At 34.4% G+C, this 21,904-nt stretch overlaps 2 protein-coding genes across 3 annotated transcripts; both read left to right on the top strand.

Annotated features, from left to right (window-relative positions):
* Positions 1-4,239: 4,239 nt before the first annotated feature.
* LOC132052919 (protein PMR5-like) lies at positions 4,240-8,364 on the top strand. 2 transcript variants are annotated; one of them, XM_059444640.1, is made up of 5 exons: positions 4,240-4,677; positions 4,993-5,164; positions 5,854-6,032; positions 6,766-6,924; positions 7,822-8,364. In XM_059444640.1, the coding sequence occupies exons 1-5, from the start codon at positions 4,361-4,363 to the stop codon at positions 8,153-8,155; spliced, it is 1,161 nt and encodes a 386-aa protein (XP_059300623.1). In that variant the 5' UTR covers positions 4,240-4,360; the 3' UTR covers positions 8,156-8,364. The 2 variants fall into 2 exon arrangements, with proteins under 2 accessions (XP_059300623.1, XP_059300624.1); XM_059444641.1 differs by having other exon boundaries at positions 4,446-4,677; positions 5,028-5,164.
* Positions 8,365-18,164: 9,800 nt separating this feature from the next.
* Positions 18,165-20,752, top strand: LOC132052920 (probable protein phosphatase 2C 25). The gene is made up of 3 exons (XM_059444643.1): positions 18,165-18,640; positions 19,516-19,857; positions 20,157-20,752. Exons 1-3 carry the CDS (start codon positions 18,248-18,250, stop codon positions 20,496-20,498), a joined length of 1,077 nt encoding a protein of 358 aa, XP_059300626.1. The 5' UTR covers positions 18,165-18,247; the 3' UTR covers positions 20,499-20,752.
* Positions 20,753-21,904: the final 1,152 nt, after the last annotated feature.

Raw genomic sequence — 21,904 nt, forward strand, 5'->3', positions numbered from 1 at the left:
GCAATTTACATATACAATCATGGGCAGGCTCGCAACCAGCGTATTAATTAGCTAATATGATGAATCCTCTAACTATACTTCGTGGTTCTCTTTCTTTTGATTAGGGTCCCAACCGATGATTATGTAAAGTGCTTATCATAAGACACCTATTTTTTTGACTTAAAAATGCAAGCATACTGTTCAGATTGGTCATTATCAAATGATTTAGTGACTTAATAGTCAATACTAAAGAAAGATAAATAGAATTCCGAAACTTGGAGATAATCAATTCGTCCTGAAATTTAAATTTAAATTAAAGATTGTTCCGGGAGCTAGTTTAAGAAATAAAAAACTAGGTCTTGATTTAAATAATAAGATAAAGTATGTTACCTCTTAACTCAAATAAGTTCAAAGATTCGACATGGAGTTATGTATCCCATGTCAAAATAGGTATGAAGTTCTGTGTTTGTTCCAGAAGCAAAGAAAAGAACATTAACCATTCACAAGTTATCCTTTTTGTTTGGTCTTTCATTTTTTTCCTTTTTTTTTCGTTATTGGAATAGGAAGTGTGATTTATGCTTGGTTTTGTTTTATTGTAGTAAGAAACGTGAATTCCTTTACTTCTAATGAAGTTTGATAGAGGTATCCAATATTTCAGGGCCCCATTGCCATGCCCCAACTTACAGACAAGAGATGAACCCCTCCCCACCCTGGCTTTCTTTTCATATTTTTAAGGTGAAAGAAAAAAAAAATCCACTGAAACTGTTTTTCTGAACTTTTTATTTATTTTCTGGTTTTGATATGTAAACCAAAGATATTTATATAATGTAAGGCAATTACTATGAGCGGTGGGGGTGAGGCGTTGGTGGGGTCGGGGGAGGAGTAGGGACGGGAAATGTGTTATGGGCTATGGCGGGCAAGGGGTTGGGGTTGGGGGTAACGGCCGCGGGTGTTGGGGTTGGGGAGTAGCGAGGAGAAGAAAATTTATATGGAATAACACTTAAAAAACTTATTTTTCCTACTTCTATCCGGGAACTCATTTTTCTGATTCTAATGAACTCATTTAATAAAAAAAAAAAAATTTTAACCGATCAAATATAGAAATTTAAAAATATTTTCCTCTATACCAAATATGTGTGTATTGAACTTTCTATTTATTTATTTATATTCTAGTAGTTCATGGTCACTACCTCAAAGTGTTAGTGGATGACTTAAAATTTGGTTATGTGTTTGTAATTACAAATTGAAATCAGACTAATTTTATAATATGGACCATCAACGGCAAAGAAAAAAGAACAAGTTCCTAATAGGATAGAGACTATTTTAATATGGGAATTCGTATTCAGACAATTCATTTTAGTTAACAAATTTTCTTCGCGTGGTCCACACACCTTATCCTAGAGACAAAATAAATTTGGTCCACATGTGCAATCATTGATTGCGCAACGTCAATGCAAGAATTTTTACGGAAAAGGGCCAAATATACCCCGTACTATTGGAAAAAAATCAAATATACCCCTCCTCCGTTAAAGTTATTCATGCAGGACATCCAACCCTACATGGCTGATGAGATGGATGTCACGTGGCATGTCACCTCAATATTCCTAACCCATTTTACTCCTCCCCTCTATTTGTTATTCCACCATTAAAATTTCCTTCTTCTCCACCATCATTGCCACCATTACTGCGGTTATGTTTCGGTAGATACATAAAGACCTACAACTCTCACTTATGACAGTTTCAAAATATGTTAAAGATAGTCTTTTTACGAATTAAAAAGAAATTGATCAACCAAAATGCAGTTTTGATTAATAGCCACACGTTCAGTTTCAACTAAAGAAATTCACATTTATTTTGTTCCATTTTCAAGATTAACAAACCTAATAAGGGTCATCAAACAGATAGCAGATCGTGTTGCAGGAAGGGGATAGCACTCAAAGTTACAACTGCAGAATTTGACAATTTGTCTTTAGTCCTAAAATGATGTTCCCATTGGCAGCAAACTGAACTATATTATGTAGCATAATTCATAGCTAAGGGTCATTATTCGCGCTAACTAAACTGTGAACCTAGCAACCAGCCACAAACGATTATACTCAGGTTCAGAGATTAATGCTCAACCTTATTTCTCAAAAAAAAAAAAGGAAATAAAAATTAATGCTCAGCCTTATACCCAGATAATTCATCAAAATATGAAAAAAGTGCACTAATTTCGATGGATCATCAGCAAGGAGGATCCACCACTATCTCAAATTCATATCTCCCCTAGTTATTTGTTCTTTTTCTATTAATGGCAGTAATAGTGGCAATGGTTGTGGAGGAGAAATAAATTTTAGTGGTGGAATAACAAATAGAGGGGAGAGATAAAATGGATTAGAGGTGTTGAGGTGGCATGCCACGTGTCTCTTAATGGCAGTAATAGTGGCAATGGTTGTGGAGGAGAAATAAATTTTAGTGTGGAATAACAAATAGAGGGGAGGGATAAGATAAGTTAGGGGTGTTGAGGGGAGGGGTGTTGCTACTGGAGTCGTATGTGTTGCTGTGCTAGTAGGCGCAACCATATTCGCATACGATAATCAGAGAAATTGCAGTAATATCGTATTTACCAACGCAAATCGGATGAAAACAAATTCCAGTCTACCAAAAATAGGGGAAATCGCAACAACATCATACACACGACCTGATTCAGACGAAAATAAGCCCTAATCTGTTAGAATAAGGAGTGAAATAGAGATTACCAACTGTATTCAACGATATCATGAACAATTTGATCGAAAATTCCAGAACTTCAAGCAGCCATTTTGAAGAGCCCTAATTTCGCCAACAAAACCCTAGTTTCGCCAACGATTTTCAACTGTGCTCCACGAACCTATCACAAACTACAATCGATCGATAGAGGATCTGAAATACTCCTCGAATCTGTGCGAATCCTGCTTTGATACCATGTTACAATACCCAATTCATCAATGGAGAAAGGGCTGAATTGAAGAAGAAGAAGAAGGTCGGTTGAAGAGAGAGAATATCCTTTTATTTCATCCTTTTAGAATCAGTCCACTTACTTTCTACAATGTACAAAGTGCTATATATATATACAAGATACAAGTGTAAAATTCTATAAAGCTAATGGTCCTAAGTGTACCAAAGTGAACTAACTATCAACAGGTGTTGAGGTGGCATGCCACGTGGTATCCACCTCATCAAATGTAAGTGTCACGTAAGATTGGATGTCCACCTTGGACAACTTTAACGGAGGAGGGTATATTTGAATCAATATTATAACGCAGGGTTATATTTAACCCTTTTCTAATAGTACAGGAGTATCTTTGGCTCTTTTCCGAATTTTTAATTAAGAATAAACACAAGTACATTGTTTATATTTTTGAGAAGCTAGATCTCATCAAAGCTGCAAGCCTACTAGATGACAAAGGTTTGTGCAAACATCTTTAGTGATTAAATATGTGTCGTTAAATAAAGCATCAAAAGTTGGGAAATCAATTTCCCAACAAAAACCAGGCAGCCACAGAAGGTTCACCTTCAGCTCAAATTTTATAAATAAATTAATTAAAAATGCAACCTATTAAACTTGTATGTAGTATCATAAAGAATTGAATCTATTAACATAAAATTGGAATAAGCCTATTCGATCTTGCTGTCTGATTCAATTTCGCTGCTAGCGTGAACTTAACTTAAATTTTTTTTCCACGATTTGAATTTTAGGCTACAACTTACCTGCACAAGCTTGAATCGCTAAGTAATAGTTGTCTGACCATAGGTCGGTGAATTTCTTCCGGTGCCTTGTACATACCGTCCCTCTCCTTTTCTAATTGCGTAGATTGAAGATTGAATTCCTCCGAGAACAACTAAACTACTAACTAAAGGTCTAGTGAAAATTTACTTAATAGAGAAAAACTCCCCTTTTAGTCTTATATTATACATCCACTTCTAAGCTAACTAAGAACCCTTTCTAATTTTGAACACATTAACTTAAAATCTTGAATTTCAATCATCACCGACCTAATATAGCTCAGCAGTATTCAATAATTTCAACTCGAACTCTACATAGGTGTTAACTTTTTTATAAAAACAAATAAATAATAATTTTAAAAAATGATAAAAATTTAAATTTAAATTTATAATATTCAAATCTTGAATCCAGCTCAACACGGTAACCAAGTCAGCCATCGTCACATGCACACTGCAACAACAAAAATCTTCATTTCCCCATCGCCCATAGGCCCATGCCTTTTTCTTTCCAAATAAAACGTTCACAAAGCAACATTCTTTTTCTCTCTCTCTTTCTCTATGCTTTCTCTCTCTATCTTTTCCACTTTTTAAGTACCTTTTTTCTCCCCCTCTTAGACCCTTTTTAGTTTCTCCAATAATGAAACATCTCTCTACTTCTTCTTCTACATTATGTCTTCTTATATTACAGTTTTATGTAGCTTCATCAGTAATATTATTAAGACGCCACCACAACAATAATAACAACCCAAATCACAATAGAAGTCCAATTCTTCAAGGAAATCAAACTTCATGTGCTCTGTTTATTGGTACTTGGGTATACGACGAAACTTACCCATTATACCAATCTTCTTCTTGCCGCACCGTTGATGTACAGTTCAACTGCCAGCTGTACGGTCGACCTGATACTGAATACCTTAAGTATCGATGGAAACCTGCTAATTGTGAGCTTCCCAGGTACCTGAAACTCGATTTTTATTCCAAATAAGTAGGCATTTGGCCATAGATTCAAAATATTTTTCACTTGAAGATAGAGTTGTGTTTGGTTATACTCTTTACAATGAATATACAGATCAATGTTTATTCTTGAACTTACTTCAGTGAGTTTCCAATTTTGAAATACAAATTTAAGTTGGATTTGAAATTTTTCATGGCCAAACACTGATTTTCAAATAAAGCGGAAAATTATTCGGAAAAAAGTGAATAAATATTTATGGCCAAATGGGTCCTAAGTTTTGATTTTTTGATTATTTTTGTTGCTGGTGAATGTAGGTTTAATGGGGTTGAGTTTCTGTTGAAAATGAAAGGGAAAACAGTGATGTTTGTGGGAGATTCATTAGGGAGGGATCAATGGGAGTCGTTGATTTGTATGATTTCAGCAGATGTACCAAAAGCTCAAACACAAATGTCAAGGAGTTACCCTATGTCTACTTTCAAGTTCCTGGTATTGGCCTCGCTCTTCATTTTTTTATGTCAAATACATTGGTGAAATACATCTTCTGAGTATTTTTCTTTTTCAATATTATTTTTTATAAAATCTTCCTTCATTTCCTTTATTGAACATAATGATGATGATAATAGAGCTTTAATGAGTTCTAATATGCAACGGTAAGCCATTCCTCTTTCTAGCTTAGAGAAATGCATTATTGAAACTGGGTTGAAAGTTTGTGACTGCAGAGTTGATGTCAGAATTTAAAATTTATGGATTCTGAATTCTACCTAGTTCTTTTAAGTTATTGAACTCTAAATTAATAATTTGTATATATTCAATGTATTTTCTTAAAAACTGGTAAAGTTGTAAGTTATACTCTAGCTCCGCCCATAATTGTAGGTTCATCATAAATTGATTAATTTTATGTTTGACAACAGTCTTTCTCTTTTATCTGAATTTAGGATTGATAATATGAGTAAGCTTACACTAATATCGGGAAAGTTATTGTTAAAAGGATTTATATTAGGGGTTCTAATTAATTTAGGATTGAGGCAACATCAACAACAACATACCCAATGTATTTTCATAAGTGGGGTCTGAAGTGATTTAGGATTGAGGTGTACATGTTATTGTTGTTAACGAGATTTGCATTAGTATTTTTTATGTGATTTGGTCCTTAATTTAAACCTGGTGTGATGCAGGATTATGGAGTGTCTATTTCGTATTACAAAGCACCATATCTGGTGGACATAGACACAGTGCAAGGCAAGAGAGTGCTAAAATTGGATGATGTTAGAGGAAATGCTAATGCTTGGATTGGTGTGGATGTATTGATATTTAATACTGGTCATTGGTGGACTCACAAAGGCCCTCTCCAAGGGTATACTTTCCTTCCAACCTCTCTTCTTTCATATTTTTCTGTTCACTTTGGACTTTGAACTAATTAACATTGTAAAACACTTCCACAAATTTGATATATGAAAAGATGCACTATCAAGTCACCTAAAAAATAATTATAACTAACCATTATGATAAGTGAAAGTAGTTATTTGAAATAAGACTGACAATTTACTTAAAACAAGTTAAATTACACTGCTAGTGTAAATCAACTTGTTAAGATTCTATTACAGATGTATGTGTTTTAGTAATCTTGTTTTGTAACATCAGGGGCACAACTACAATATTAAGTATGAGTGCAGAAGAAGTTAGTAATTTTTGCTTAGCGACCTTTAATATTAATATTAGTAAATCCATTAAATACAGAGGCGGAGCTAGCATAGGACTCGTGGGTTCGGCCGAACCCAGTAACTTTGGTTTATGCCTTGTATTTGTCTTGAAAAATTCATTGTATAAATTATTAATTTAAAATCAGTTGCTTAAATGAAGTAGAATCCCGAACTCACAAGCTTCGAATCCTGGTACCGCCTCTGATCAATTATGAATAAATGTGAATTCCATTAGCTTTTGCTTAGATGTTATACTATTTGTATTGAAAATTTTATTAGATATGTCATAAATATTTAATTGTGAATCTAGTAACTAAAACGAGCTATGCGTATTCAAAATACATAAACTTTTGGCTCGGATTCTGATTGACATGAGGTAAAATGCAGGTGGGACGCCTTAGAAGGAGGAGGGAGAATGTATGAAGACATGGACCCACTAGTGGCAATGGAGAAAGCGTTAAGAACGTGGGCAAGATGGGTTGATACCAATATTGACAGAAGCACAACCAGACTCTTCTTTCAGGGCATTTCCCCTACCCACTACGAGTATGTTAAACTCTTTTTTTATTGAGTATAAGTTCTTATGCAATTATATTCGTTAAAGGCAATTATATTTTTTATTGAAACATTAATTTGTTACCTTAAAATGGACAAGTTAAAATATACTGGTAGTGTAACTGTGTAAGAAGATTTTTATAATATCTTTGATTTTTTAAATTTGTATTCCTCCTCCAAAAATTACTGGCCCACAGGGTTGTCACTTGTCAGGGTTAAAAAGCGTGATTAGTAGTATAAGCAGTCGGGTTCTTTGAATTTCTCTTTTGGAACTATGCTGGCCTTCCCCCACTATAGCTGTCATCGACTCATCGTATTTTTTACTACTTTAGTACCCCAACTTGGACTTAATAACATTGAATTTCTGAGTTTTTGCTTTAATGTCTTGCTGAAAATTTAGAAATGTGGGTGACATTTTCATCTATTTATTTTTAATTTTATTAAGATAAAAATCTATAACAGAATAGGAAAAATATATTGTACTAGAGAGATGTAGGACTAGTTGAGAGGAGAAATCTTATTTATCTTTGATGTCTGCACGACATTAATTAATAGAGTACTATATTTGGACTATAAAATAAAGTGATCATAGACATAATTTATCATTACGAAGTGTTAAAACTTTAAGTAAAAACACACTCCATCATATATTATTAATTATTTTACTGCAAACATGATCTTTTTCCCTTATTACCTACATGGGATAATGGGTGTTGCATTATTCCGCGTCCCTTGTCTGTCGGTAGCAGATAATTGAAAAACTCCCTCCACATGTGCGATGCCACTTGCTACTACTGATTTACTAAAACAATTATGCACTACCACAACACTTACTACTATGTGTGGGTAATACTGCTATAACTTATTGTCAATTTTCTTTGTTGGCAGCCCGAATGAATGGAACTCGGGTGCATCAACAGGGAGTTGTTACGGGGAGACTAGCCCCGTAACAACCACCCCGATGACGGGTACGTACCAGCGTTCGGACTCTGATCAAGCGAATGTGATTCAGACAGTAATAAGAGAAATGAACAACCCACCTTTTTTGCTGGACATAACATTGTTATCGGCTATGAGAAAAGATGCACATCCATCCATTTACAGTGGTGATCTCAACTCTCAGCAAAGAATTAACTCTAACAAACCTGATTGTAGCCATTGGTGTCTGCCTGGACTACCTGATACATGGAACCAATTATTTTACACTGCCCTTTTCTACTAACTTATAGTACTAGTGGTAGTATTTTTAGTTTTTGCTAGCCTATTGATGCAAATTCATTGTAGGAGACAAAATGTTCACACTAGTGCAGCTAATTAAGATGATTGTTAAGTGAGTTTATATATAGTTACTTAGCATGATTAACAGTGAAACTGAATCGGCATTGTAGATTTGTGCTGCTAATGAAAGATTATTGGCTAATAGCTAGTTCATTACTTTTACTAAGCAAAATCTTTTTTCTATTTTTCTGGAGAATAGCTACATAGTTGGAATTACTGTAAATATTTGTGTCCTGCTGGTTGAGGAGTAGCGGAGCGCTTTACCCCAAATATGTGACTTTCTGACGTATATCTATATTTGATTGGACCCAATATAGATATTAAACACCGGATGGAAAAAAAAAAAAAAACTTCATAACTCTTATCCCCACTTCACAGTGACCTACCCCTATTCCTTGTCTACCTGTCAACCCCGTTAATAAAAATGTCCCTTTTTACGTTACTTTATAGTCCCTGTGTTTTAAAAGTAGTGCAAATATAGTTTTGTAAAATTACTCTTCCAAATAATGTTAAGTCTAATGTTTACATATATATTGTTCAACTTTATAGATTAGATGTTATCTAACGTTTGCAATAATTTATAAAAACTTAGACAGTGATATAATGTTTCGTAATAAGATTTTAAATTTTCTCAAAAGTAAATTTTGGATCGTAATCTAAAAGGTTCATAAGTTGCAAGAGAAATAAGAAGATTATCACTTATTAAACAACTATCTCAAAAAAGACCACCGACGAAGATTTCATGAAAAAGAAACACTTGAATCCACCGGAAAGTTATAGCCAATGACCTTGAACATGAGTAGTCTTGACTTTTTTACTCCCGCTTGCCTCATGACAAATGTGCATGACCCAAAGTCAAAAAATTTGCCCACAGGAAAGTGGGGTCAAAAGCTCAAAATAACGCACCTCAAAGGTCATTATGTAAATTACACAATCCACTCAGGTCCTTACATAGTCAGAGTACTTTTATGAAATGAAACGAAAAAAAGGCCTAATAGGCGTTGATTTAATTGCAGACCCTCAACTCATTCTACATTTGTTTGCACAGTTAACATATTAGCCTGCTCTAGATACACCTAACAGAATTCCTCGGCTGAGATCTCACTCCAGCAATATGCTACGGGAAAGGGCAATTCGCGGGAATGCCCCTTATTCAGGGTGGTATTTAATTTTTGTCCCTGAAATTGTTGGTCTTTAAGTTTTGTTTTTCGCCTAGAATATCCTGAGGTTCTGGGTTCAAACCCCGGTTTAGGCATAAAAAATAAAAAAACTCGCAAGGCAAGATTTTTGGAAAAGCTTGCCTTATGCGGCATAGGTTGCCTTAAGACATAACTAAAGTTCTGCCGGATCTGGCAGAGGTTGCCTTATAAGACAGACTTTTAGTTATGCTGGATCCGGCATAACTAAAGTTATGCCTTAAGGTAACCTATACCGCATAAGACAGACTTTTCTCAAAGTCATGCCTTGCAATTTTTTTTTTTTCACTGATTAGGAGTTTGAACCCAAAACCTCGAGTTATTTTCGGTCACTTTTTTAAACAAAGGACAAAATTAAAGACCAGCAATTTGAGGGCCAAAAATTAAAGCCCACCCCAAAAGCACAATCAGCGCAAAAAAAAAAAAAAAGGTATGTGAAAGACAAAAAAAATTGGGAAAAAAACACAAGTAAACAAAAATATAATAATATTTACATATTCTTAACAGGTAAATGCAATCAACATTTCATGACAGGTTAAGAGTTTTATATAAAAATAAATTGCTTTATACAAGGAACCTGCTCCCTTTTTTTCGTGGGACTCTATATCCTCTATAACTACTATTTTTACGACATTTTTCATTTTACACTTTCTCCAAACATTTTCTTCCTACACGGTTATTCCATAATGTTATCTTTGATCTTTCTGTTTTGATTTCAAAGGTCAATAGCATACATCATGAAAACACAAAAAAATCATGAGAAAAGACATCATTTGACCCTTGAACTTGTAAGACGAAAACTCAGTTTAGCAACTAAACTTAACTTGTATTTATTTACCCCCCTTAACAACTTTCATCCCAATTATTTACCACCCCGAGAAAATAATACCACTCTCACAATAGGAGGTGTATACACTCGCCCACGTCATTGCCACATCGTTGCCACGCATTGCCACGTCAAAAATGACTAACCCTTCATTTTTTGTTTTTCTTTTATTCTTTTTTCTCTTTCTTCTTCTTTTCCTCCTTCTCTCTCTCTTTCTTCTTTCTCCTCAACCCCGCCCCCACCCCCTCCCCCCGCCGCCCACACCTCCACTGCCGCCGCCGCCGCCGCACCGCCGCCGCCAACCAAAATAACCAATACTAAAAAATTACCAACCCTTCATTTTTTATTTTTCTCTTCCTTCTTCTTTCTCCTCATCCTACCATAAACACCCATAAGAACAACATCCACCACCACCACCATCACCCCACCAAATTTCATCCCATTCCTTTTCAAATTCATCCAAATTGTTTATTTTGGATTGTTATTGTTGGCAATTATTATTATTATTAGCAACCTCATTTTTTCCATAATCATTATTCTATAACCACCACCATCTTCTTCTCCACAACCCCCCACCCCACCCCACCCCCCGCCCCCCACCGCCCCCACCTATCACCCAACCCCCCCGCCCCCACCGCCCCTCTTCTTCACCCCCCGCGCCCCCGCCCCCACCACCCCACCCCCCCCCCTCCCCCCACCACGCCACGCCCCTCCCCCACCATTTCGTCTTTCTTATAACCCCCCTCCACAGCCCGCCCCTTGCGGCCCCCTCCTCCTTCTTCTTCTTCACAAATTCCTCTTTCTCTCTATATTCTCATCATTCTTTTCTTACCATTTTCACCATTTTTGGTTTCTTGATTTTGATTTTTTTTTCTTTCAAAAATAAAGTTATGGAATAATGATTATGGAAAAAATGGGGTTAAGCTAATAATAATAATAGCCAACTTGGACGATTTTGAGAAGGAATGGGATGAAATTTGGTGGGGTGATGGTGGTAGTGGTGGTGGGTGTGGTTAAAGATGTTGGTGTTGTTTTTATGGGTGGTTATGGTAGGATGAGGAAAGAAGAAGAAAGAGAAAAATAAAAAATGAAGGGTGAAGAAGATGGTGGTGGGGGCGGGGGTTAATGGGTGAAGAGGGGGGGGGTGTGGTGTGGGGTGGGGTGGGGTGGAGAGAAAAATAATTAATTATTTTTTAATTATATATTATTTTTATTTTATTTTTTAATTATATAATAATAATATATATATATATATATATATCAGCGGGCCCACCTTTTTATATTTTTCACTCTCTTAATTTTTTTTTTTACTTTTTTTTTTGCCACGTCAGCTCTCAGGGTGGTAAATAATTGGGATGAAAGTTGTTAAGGGGGGTAAATAAATACAAGTTAAGTTTAGTTGCTAAACTGAGTTTTCGTGCCAAGTTCAAGGGTCAAATGATGTCTTTTCTCAAAAATCATTTATATTATTACTTTAGGGGAAAAAACATAAGTAAACAAAAATTTAATAATATTTGCATATTCTTAGCAGGTAAATGCAATTAATATGTCATGACACGTTAAGAGTTTTATACAAAAATAAATTACTTTATATAAGAAACTTGCTCCCTATTTTTTGTGGCACTCTATACCCTCTATAACTACTTGTTTTACGACATTTTTCATTTTACACTTTCTCCAAACGTTTCCTTCCTACATGGTCATTCCATAATGTTGTCTTTGACTTTTCTGTTTTGATTTCAAGGGTCAATAGCATACGTCATGACAACATGAAAAATCATTTATATTATTACTTTTGAATTATACTATGTATATATTAACACATTAGTATACATATTATATCGCTGAAAATGAATTATACCAAGTATAACGTGTATTTAAGCATGTTTGAAAGAGTATAAATTAAAAATACATGGTACATACATTGTATAAAAATGGTATAATGTAATTTTCGTATTTAAATTGAAACACAAATTAAAATACATTCATTAGATAGGAGGTTGTGGAGGACTCAGGTTAGGATACAAGGCTAGGAGGTAGTCTCGCTTATTTCTTTCGTCCTAGTAGTTGTAGTTTGCTCATTCGTTTATTGCCATCTGATTTCTACTTATATTGTTGGGTCTTTTACTTCGAGTATCTTATTTATATATGGTAGCTACTGTTTATTATGACTCTCTCGCTTTTGTTGCTTCTCGTTTTCATATTGTTTTGATTTAAACTTATCCTTATCCGACCTTTTGTCTTATTACGTGCGCCAGCGAGGTCTTTCGAAACTTGATATACCTTTCAAGGTGGGGAGTAAGGAGTCTCGCGTACACTCTCTCCCGTACCCCACATTGTGGGAATCTATTGGGTATGTTGTTGTTGTTGTTGTCGTCATTAGCAGTAAACCCACGCAAGAAAAGAATAAGGTTTAATTGAGATCCAAATTAGACATCATCACCTCACAATTATACATTTTCTTTAGAAACTTTGGGTGTGAGAATTGAAATGTCTGCCCTCAATATTATTAAAATATATTTGAATTATACTATGTATATTAACACATTAGTATACATATTATACCTCTGAAAATGACTTATACCGGGTATAATTTGTATTTAAGCATGTTTGAAAGAGTATAAATTAAAAATACATAGTATATACACTGTATAATAATGGTATAATGTAATTTTCGTATTTAAATTAAAACATAAATTAAAATACATTCATTAGCAGTAAACCAACACAAGAAAAGAATAAGGTTTAGTTGAGATCCAAATTAGACATCATCACCTCAAATTATACATTTTCTTTAGAAACTTTGGGTGTGCGAATTAAAATGTCTGCCTTCTTCTCCTTCTATACACGTCCTTGGAGAAAATAATGGGGCTCTATTGATTGAAGAAGTGAGAGAAGTGAGTAAAATAGGGGTATGGTAGTTAAAGAAGAGAGAGAAATAAGAAAAATGTGGGTGAATTCCTAGTTTAGGGGATTTTTTTTTTTGTATAATATTTTTTGAGTATGTCAAAAATGTAATAAAACCTGTTCGTATTAAGAAATGCTAATGACGTGCTTAAATTTAAAACCGTGACAGTGGTATAATTTTCTCAAAAAATTTGGATTACATGTTGTGGGGGGCTTCTAATAGTCCATATGTTGCAGCCCACACGGGTTGACTATAAGCCCAGCCCACACTTGGTGAGTAGGTAGGGCCTTTATCTCCGGGAAATTTTTGAAAAATTAACACCTATTGTCTACCTTTCGGTAAAATCTATAAAAGATAATCATTATCATGAAATTTCACATGTAAAAATTCATGATAATATCTTAAAGTTTCACATATAAAATTTAAAACTCCATAACGATATTGAAAATGATTATTTGTGAGTTTTACCAAAAGCTTTAGGAAGTGGTCCGAGTAGACAAAATCGGATATTTAGCTTCTTTGGCCGGATCATTTGCACTTTTGGCCCTACTTTGCACTGGTATTTAATTTTGGTCCCTCAAATGGAACTTATGCCTAGCGAGGCATAAGTTCTTTAAGGGAACCGGCACAAGTTATGCATGATTCCTTAAAAAACTTATACCCCGCTAAAAAGATAAGTTCCATTCGAAGTACAAAAAATTAAAGACCAGCCCATTTGAAGGACAAGCCATGCAATTTCTTGTCTTTGGCCCAAGATAATTTTAGACAAGTTAATCATTTTTTTGCGCGGATTGATCTTCTTTTGGGGTGGTCTTTAAATTTTGTCCTTCATATTTGTGATCTTTAAATTTTGTCCCTCATATTTGTGGTCTTTAAGTTTTGCTCTTCGCTTAAAAAGGTGAGCGAATACCTAAGATTCTGGGTTCGAACCCCCGCTCAGACATAAAATTAAAAAAAAAAATCGCAAGGTAAAGCTGGGGGGCGTGTATGCCGGATCCGGCATACACTCCTTAAGGAAAAAACTAAAGTTATGTCGGATCCGACATAACTAAAAGTCTGCCCCGTAAGGCAGAACTTTTCCTTAAGGCATAGTTTAGTTATGCCTTACGGGGCAGACTTTTAGTTAAGGCATAACCAAAAATATGCCCACAAGGTAGAACTTTTCCTTAAGGCATAGACTATGTCTTATAAGGCAAACTTTTAGTTATGCGCTTAAGGAAAAAGGATCTGCGTATGGGGCATACTTTTAGTTATGCCTTAACTAAAAAGTATGCCCATAGCGGAACTTTTTTCTTAACATATCTAAAGTTTGCGCTTGAAAAGTAAAAAATATAAAATATATGCCTCGAAGAAAGTACGCCTCGGCGACTTTCGGTTGAGCGTAACTAAAAATCTGCGAGAGGCGCGCACGAAATTCAAACTCTACCTTGCGATTTTTTTTAAAATTTTTGACTGAGCGAGAGTTCCAACTTGGAACCCATGAATTTTAGGCGAAGGGCAAAACTTAAAGACCAGCAATTTGAGGGGCAAAATTTAAAGACCACCCTAAAAAAGGGCAATTCACAAAGTTAATTGTCATCTAAGTAGTTTTTTATTTGTCTTTAAACTGTGGATTTGCAATCTCAATAGTAACAATTACTACGTCTCAATTCTAAGCTACTAGAAAGTTTTTGAATTCTCAATGCCAAAAAAAAAAAAAAAAAAAAAAAAAAAAGCAAGTTTATTGTTCATCAAAGTTTTTAATTGTCATCAAAGTTTTTAAAACAAGTTTTTTATAATATTTTTCATTCATTGTGTGGCAAAATAATACGTCAGAAACGTAAAAGCAGCAACAAGAAAAACCAATCAACACGTAATTTCAAATTCTTAGTCCAGTGTTTTTTTATTGCTAATGCAGGCAGAATGTTGCGTCGAAAATTAGTCCTATTTAAGCTGCTAATCTTCTCAAGAATCTTGTCAAAATAAGAATATCAAGAATCAAAAGGGTAGGTATGATATAAGCCTGGCCTATGATAAATAAATATTTTTAAATTGAGAAAGGAGAAACGTATAAGGTCTTTGATGCCACACTTTATTGACAAAAATTGCCATAAACAAACATTGGGTTATCTTTCGGCTTAAAAAGAAAAAAGTTGCAAATATTGGAGATCTTGAGTAGATATTGATTTGAAAACCTTGACTTGAAATATATGTTCGAATCACAACTTCAAAAAATTGAACCTGGAAAAAATCTTTTGCAAGTTTTGCTTGAAATTTGTCAAACATACACCAATTTCAATTTTTCTAGCATGCGAGGTATGGAAAATTTTACAAACATTCAAAAGTATCATATAAATTTAACGGAAAAGACTCAAATATGCCATTGAACTATCGGAAATGGCTCATTTATGCCACTCGTTAATAGTTTGGCTCATTTATGCCATCGAACTATAGGAAATGGCTCATTTTATGCCATCGAACCTATGAATTTCGAATGCAGGAAAATGACTCATTTATCGCCACTCATAGTTTGACTCATTTATGCCATCGTCTGTTACCAAAATGACTCATCCATGCCATATTTCATTAAAGCTGGTTTTACAATACCATATATGACACGTGGCCTCCAACTAGATTATGGTTGTGGGTGGGCAGGGTGTATGGGTCGGATTTTTTTCTTAATTTGATATTTAAACTTGGGTTGGTTTAATTAAACGACGTAGACCTCTAATTGGAGGTCACGAGTCATATCTTATATTATAAAATCGGCGTTAATGAAAAATGGCATGGATGAGTCATTTTGGTAACGAGTAATAGCATAAATGAGTCAAACTATTGACGAGTGACATAAATGAGTCATTTCTATAGTTCGATAAGCATAAATGAGTATTTCTGTAGTTCGATAAAGCATAAATAATGCAAACTGATGAGTGGTATTAATGAGCCCATTTCGAATAGTTCGATGGCATATTTAAGCCTTTTCCGTAAATTTAATTAGAAGCAATATAACCTAATAAATTGGGATTTAAAAGGTAAAATAACCCAACAAAATGGACCACGTGTTGAGAGTGGTGGCAGTGCTACCCTTGATTGAGGGTGTCAATTATGCAGATAGTTTTTTTTTTTTTTGTGTATATATTATATAGTACTTAAATTTTGAATATTCTGAGCTTTTCTATACATCTTTTATATATTGTAAATTCTTTTAATAAAAAAAATTCGATTCTGTTGATATTAATAGAGGAGGGTAATAATTTGCAATGATAATAAGGAAAATGACATGTGCAAAGTGGCTTAGTCAAAACCAACCTCTGTAAGTAAGGTGGAAGACAAGCAGTTATTTCATTTGCGTGTTTGACCTTAACTTCCAAATTTTGATTGTCCACATCTGTCTACTTCTTCTTCAACGAGATTGTTGTTTCGTTTTATAAAACTTACTATTAATAACCATAATATTCTCATGTAGTGTACTAAAAGATAACGCGCTACCTGAAAAAATTAACAAAACTGATTGATAATTTACGTTTTTGCGTGTACGTGTGTTAATCTAGCTTGACATATGACAACGAAGAGGGAATGAAATATGTACCTATCCTCATGAGTTTTCACGCTCTAATCGCATGGGGTACTATTCAATATATAACCAGAAAAAATTACTTTCTCCGTTTCAATTTGTTTGTATGAATTTGACTTGGTACGGAGTTTAAGAAAGGAAGAAGATTTTTCAATTTTATGGTCTTAAACTAAAGAAATGTGAAATGTACCAAAATGTCTTTTAATCTTGAGTTCTTACATATGTCAAGTGAAAATTAAAATTAAAGAATTACTAAGAAAAAGAAAGGAAAAAGACATTATTTTTTAAAACAGACAAAAAATAAAAGCGACCAAGAAATTAAAATGGAGGGAGTAAATAAATTGATTATTAACTTCGTACAGTTGGTACGACGACCCTAGTCACAAAAGAATAGTAAGTTTCACAATAAATGCAATTGATGCCATAAGTATTTTTTCTTAAAAATATTCTGCATGATAGAGGTTATCTTTATGTATCATTAACCAGTTTTATTGAAGCAGAATAGGTATGTAAAATAGTATTGTTAAATTAATTCTGAGCCCAGAATATATTATGTGTCCTTAAGCAATTTAATCCTTTTACTGATTTTAAATGTTTGAAATTAATTTCTCTCAGGATAAAATGAAACAAATAATTTTGTAACAGTGGCACTTCAAATGACAAAATTCCGGCAAACTCAAAGAACTAAGCAAATCATACTTGGCACTTACTTTTATTTTCCAAAAAAAAAAAAAAAGGATAAGAATTCAACTCTATATTAATTGTTTCAATCAATATATGAATATTATTATTCATCTTTACTACTCAAAAATTCCATTCAAGGCACTCTAATTTTGTTAATATTACTACTCCTTCCAAATCAAAAAAAGAAGGCAACGTTTCTTAGCACATTCCTAAAAAATACTAACTCCTAGACAATATAGATAATTTGACTAAATTGTCCCTAATTAAATATATATTGGGATTTGATCACATAACACTTAATAGAGGCAAATTTGAAAAAAACAAGGTTAATTCTTTCTTGATTTGATAAGTAGACACTCTTTTCGGATAGAAGTCACTTTGCATGAAAAAACATTTCGAAAAAGATATACTCCATCAGTTTTATTTTATGTGAACCTATTTGATTAGGTATAAAATTTAAGAAAAAATAGAAAAATTTTAAACTTGTGATAAAATGAGGCACATATATTTTATGTGGCTATAAATTCAAAGGTAGACTCAAATTTTTTCCGGGGGTAAATTTGAGATTAGAAAAGGAGATGTCGTGCAATAGTGCACAAAGTGAATAGTCAACAGCACAATAAAATAAAGTTAAAATAAAGTGTATCGTATAGTAATAAATCACCGCTCTAAAAACACGGGGATGGGCTTTTATGGGCCACACATTCCATTTTCCAATCTGGCCCCAATACTTTGACTGCCAGTCTGCCCACTAATTCCAACACGATATAAATGCCTCCAAACATCCCCTTCCACAATCCCCATCACAAAACAAAAAACAACTAACGGGAAAAAGAAAAAGAATTCGAACGTTAAAGAAAACGACAAACATGTCTTGCACTGTCGCTCTTTCAAATTCGCCGGTTTTCTCACCGTCTAGGGTTCCGTCACCGTCATCTTCTCCTTCACCTTCTTCTCCGTCATCATCACCGTTAAGGATTCTTCGTATACAGAAAGCGCCGTTAAGTAACCTTATTAGAGCTTCTAATACTGATTGTTCTACTAATACGGTTTTGAAGAGGAAGAGACCGACTAGGTTGGATCTTTCTGTTGTGGGTTCCATGAGTTTTGGGAATTTTAAGGTGGATACTAATCCGGGTCGGGTTGAGGATTTGGTTGAGGTTGAAGGAGAGGGGTATAGTGTTTGTTGTAAAAGAGGGAGAAAAGGTGCTATGGAAGATCGTCACTCTGCTTTGGTTAATTTCCAAGGAGATTCCAAACAGGTATCTTTCCCTGTTAATTACTACTCAGTTTTTATTTGTTTGTAAGTAAATACTCCTTTCATCACATAATTATGTGGCACCGTTTGGCTAGATACAAAGTTTAAGAGCTTTTGAAATTTGTGGTGTAAAACAAACTTTAGGCTCGTTAGACATTTGTGCGGCTATAAATCATCTTATTATGCTTAAAAGGTAATTTTAAAGTTAAGTTATTTCTTAATATAGAAATCTGACATTCTTTTTTAGGACTTCCACATAAATTGGGCCAGAGGGAGTAGTACTATATCTTATGATTCTTTTCAGTTTGTGAAACTTATTTTGCTATGTTTTGAAGCTCGCATGTAACTGTTTCACGTTTACTCAACTGCGTTTTCGTGAATTGATATGGACTTTTAGCATCAAATTGAGTACCTTTGCCTAGGGTCATAAAGTATGTAGTTGGAAGGAAACTTTCAAATTGTCATTTTATGTCTAGTCTTTGAAAATTAAACAACAATAAGAAGAAGTCAACAACATACCCAATATAATCCCACAAGTGGGGTCTGGGGAGGGTTGAGTGGACCCAGACCTTACCCCTAACCTCGTGAAGGGAGAGAGGTTGTTTCCTAAAGTGCATCATGAAAAATTAACTTGTGTTTTTCCAAATTTAGTTCTTCATAGAAATAAAAACTTCACTGAAAATGTGTAAGTACCAAGTTTGTCTTAGAGGATGAATTAGTTACCTGTATTAGAATGAAAACGGTCTGACTATAGTGGCATGGATATAGCGGATATTTACCTTGGATTCCAACTATTTTGGGATTAAGGCATTTTTGATTGATTGATTGATTCTAAATTGTTTAAAGCGTAAACACTGACAAAGGGCTTATTTGTAACAGGGTGTTTTTGGTATATTTGATGGTCACGGAGGAGTAAAAGCTGCGGAGTTTGCAGCAGAGAACTTGAATAAGAACATTATAAATGAACTAGAAGGAAAGACAACAGATGACGAAGTTGAGACGGCAGTGAAAAATGGTTATCTTAAAACAGATTCTGAATTTCTCAACCAGGAAGCTCGGGGTGGATCGTGTTGTGTAACAGCATTGATCCAAAAAGGCAATCTAGTTGTATCTAATGCTGGTGATTGTCGTGCTGTTGTGAGCAGAGGAGGGATTGCTGAGGCATTGACCTCTGATCATAAGCCTTCAAGGCAAGATGAGAAAGATAGAATTGAGGCATCGGTAAGCACCTTGACGTTGAAATTATGGTTAGCTTTGTCTTACCCTACTTGTTTAGAGAGATAATTATAATCCAATGCCTTTCAGTGATCTAATTTACAAAACAGCCAGCAAATGTATAGGTTATGTATATTAATTAAGTATATATTCATATAATATACATAAATATACATTGTCAGTGTATAGGTTTTGTATATTTTGGCTAGCGACCGTAATTAAGTTTGGTTGATTGACCAAAAATGAAAAAAGCCCATGTTTAAATTTGACCTGTGGCTGATCTTTTCGTGCTTTGTGTTTTTTAGGGTGGCTATGTAGATTGTTGTCATGGTGTTTGGAGAATTCAGGGATCTCTCGCTGTATCAAGAGCTATCGGGGATCAGTACCTTAAACAATGGGTAATGGCAGAACCTGAGACGAGGATTCTTGAACTTAATCCTGAATTGGAATTCCTAGTCCTTGCATCTGATGGTTTGTGGGATACGGTTAGCAATCAAGAAGCAGTCGATATTGCTCGGCCTTTGTGCACTGGTGTCAGTACGCAGCAGCCCTTGTCAGCATGTAGAGAGCTCATTGACCTCTCTGTTTCTCGAGGTTCACTTGATGATATAAGTGTGATGATAATTCAACTGGGACAATTCTGTTGACGGTTCCTCATTTTAGGTTAGGAAAATAACAACTGCTTACTGCCACAGGATTCTTTCTCACTAACTCGCATGCGAGTTGCTAGCTAGAGATTATAACTAGAATAACAGTTAGATCAGTTTAATAGTATGAGGTTTTAACCCTGTAAATCGAATTGCTCTCAGATTCTTTATTTCCCCCTTGATTCGGGTATATAATTCACTTGTCATGAGACTTCAGGTCAGGTGCAATGATGGGCAAAACCCCTTTTTATCCATTTGCTCATTAGACAATGTTTACAATATTATTCTGATATTATTATCGTGGCGATTTTTTTGTGTTTCAAAGGTTAGCATTTTTTCTTGGAACTAGCTATAATGGTGTTTTAACATCTATTCTAATGGTGGTCCAATGTTTAAGTCTTCTTCAAATATGTAAGTAAGTAGGCACTTTTTTTCCAGAAAATTGACAATTCACATGGGTCTTCTTTCATGTAAGTTCAAGCAATTTTCCAACCAAAACAAACGCCATGGAGAAATTCTGTTAGCAATCGTTTTTTGATCTTTAAACAACCTAAGATTGTCTGTATAATTGTATCACTTACGAATTAATATAAATATTACACCCCTGGCCTAGGTTAAGGAGCATTTCTTACATGGTTTGAGATCTGTACAAGTGTGAAATCCTAATACTAAAGAGTTTATACGGACTTGTTTGGCCATGAGAAATTTTCACTTTTTTCCGGATAACTATTTCACTTTATTTGGAAATCAACGTTTGGCCTTGAAAATTTCAAATACAACTTCAATAAACATCTAAAACCTTATTTTCACTTTTTTCACTTTCAATACATTCAAATGACCAAATATTCTTTGCAAAAACTATAACCAAAAACAACTCCATCTTCAAATCCAATCTCAAAATTCCAAATAAAGTGAAAAATATTTGGTTTTCATGGCCAAACGCCTACGTAGTATGTTGAAGTTCTAGCGAGATACTATATTTTCAGGATTGAGATTTATATAAATATGTTAACAGATTCTTGATCTATATTTTTGACTCATTAGCGTCATCAAGATCATTTGTTTGCTTCAAGGATGTCAATGTTGTAGTATGATAGACCAAGGCATTAAGTTAAACGAAAATAAAGTAATAATTGGAGAATGTGATTTTGATTAAATAATCTTATAGCATAAGAAAGAGATTTGGCCGGTTAAGTTAGGTTTGGTAATATAGTGAAGATGCCCAAATGCAGTCAACTGTCAACAATTCAACTCTTTGGTCCTATTATGTGAACTTAAGACTTCATATTATGTGAACTCATATCCTCAATTGGATCAAATCAACATATGTAATTCCAAGACATCCCCAGTTTGTATGTTGGTGCATTTATGTTCTTAACTACGGTTCTTTTATTTTGGAAATTTAC

This window comes from Lycium ferocissimum, chromosome 4, assembly GCF_029784015.1.
Source record: "Lycium ferocissimum isolate CSIRO_LF1 chromosome 4, AGI_CSIRO_Lferr_CH_V1, whole genome shotgun sequence".
NCBI classification, from domain to species: Eukaryota; Viridiplantae; Streptophyta; class Magnoliopsida; order Solanales; family Solanaceae; genus Lycium; species Lycium ferocissimum.

Excerpts from the sequence above, each read along its gene's own strand:
- LOC132052920 (XM_059444643.1), top strand. The coding sequence starts at position 18,248 with ATGTCTTGCACTGTCGCTCTTTCAAATTCGCCGGTTTTCTCACCGTCT. Across the intron at positions 18,641-19,515 it reads TCCAAGGAGATTCCAAACAG|GGTGTTTTTGGTATATTTGA; the intron begins GTATCTTTCCCT and ends TATTTGTAACAG. Across the intron at positions 19,858-20,156 it reads AAGATAGAATTGAGGCATCG|GGTGGCTATGTAGATTGTTG; the intron begins GTAAGCACCTTG and ends TGTGTTTTTTAG.
- LOC132052919 (XM_059444640.1), top strand. The coding sequence starts at position 4,361 with ATGAAACATCTCTCTACTTCTTCTTCTACATTATGTCTTCTTATATTA. Across the intron at positions 4,678-4,992 it reads GCTAATTGTGAGCTTCCCAG|GTTTAATGGGGTTGAGTTTC; the intron begins GTACCTGAAACT and ends TGGTGAATGTAG. Across the intron at positions 5,165-5,853 it reads TGTCTACTTTCAAGTTCCTG|GATTATGGAGTGTCTATTTC; the intron begins GTATTGGCCTCG and ends GGTGTGATGCAG.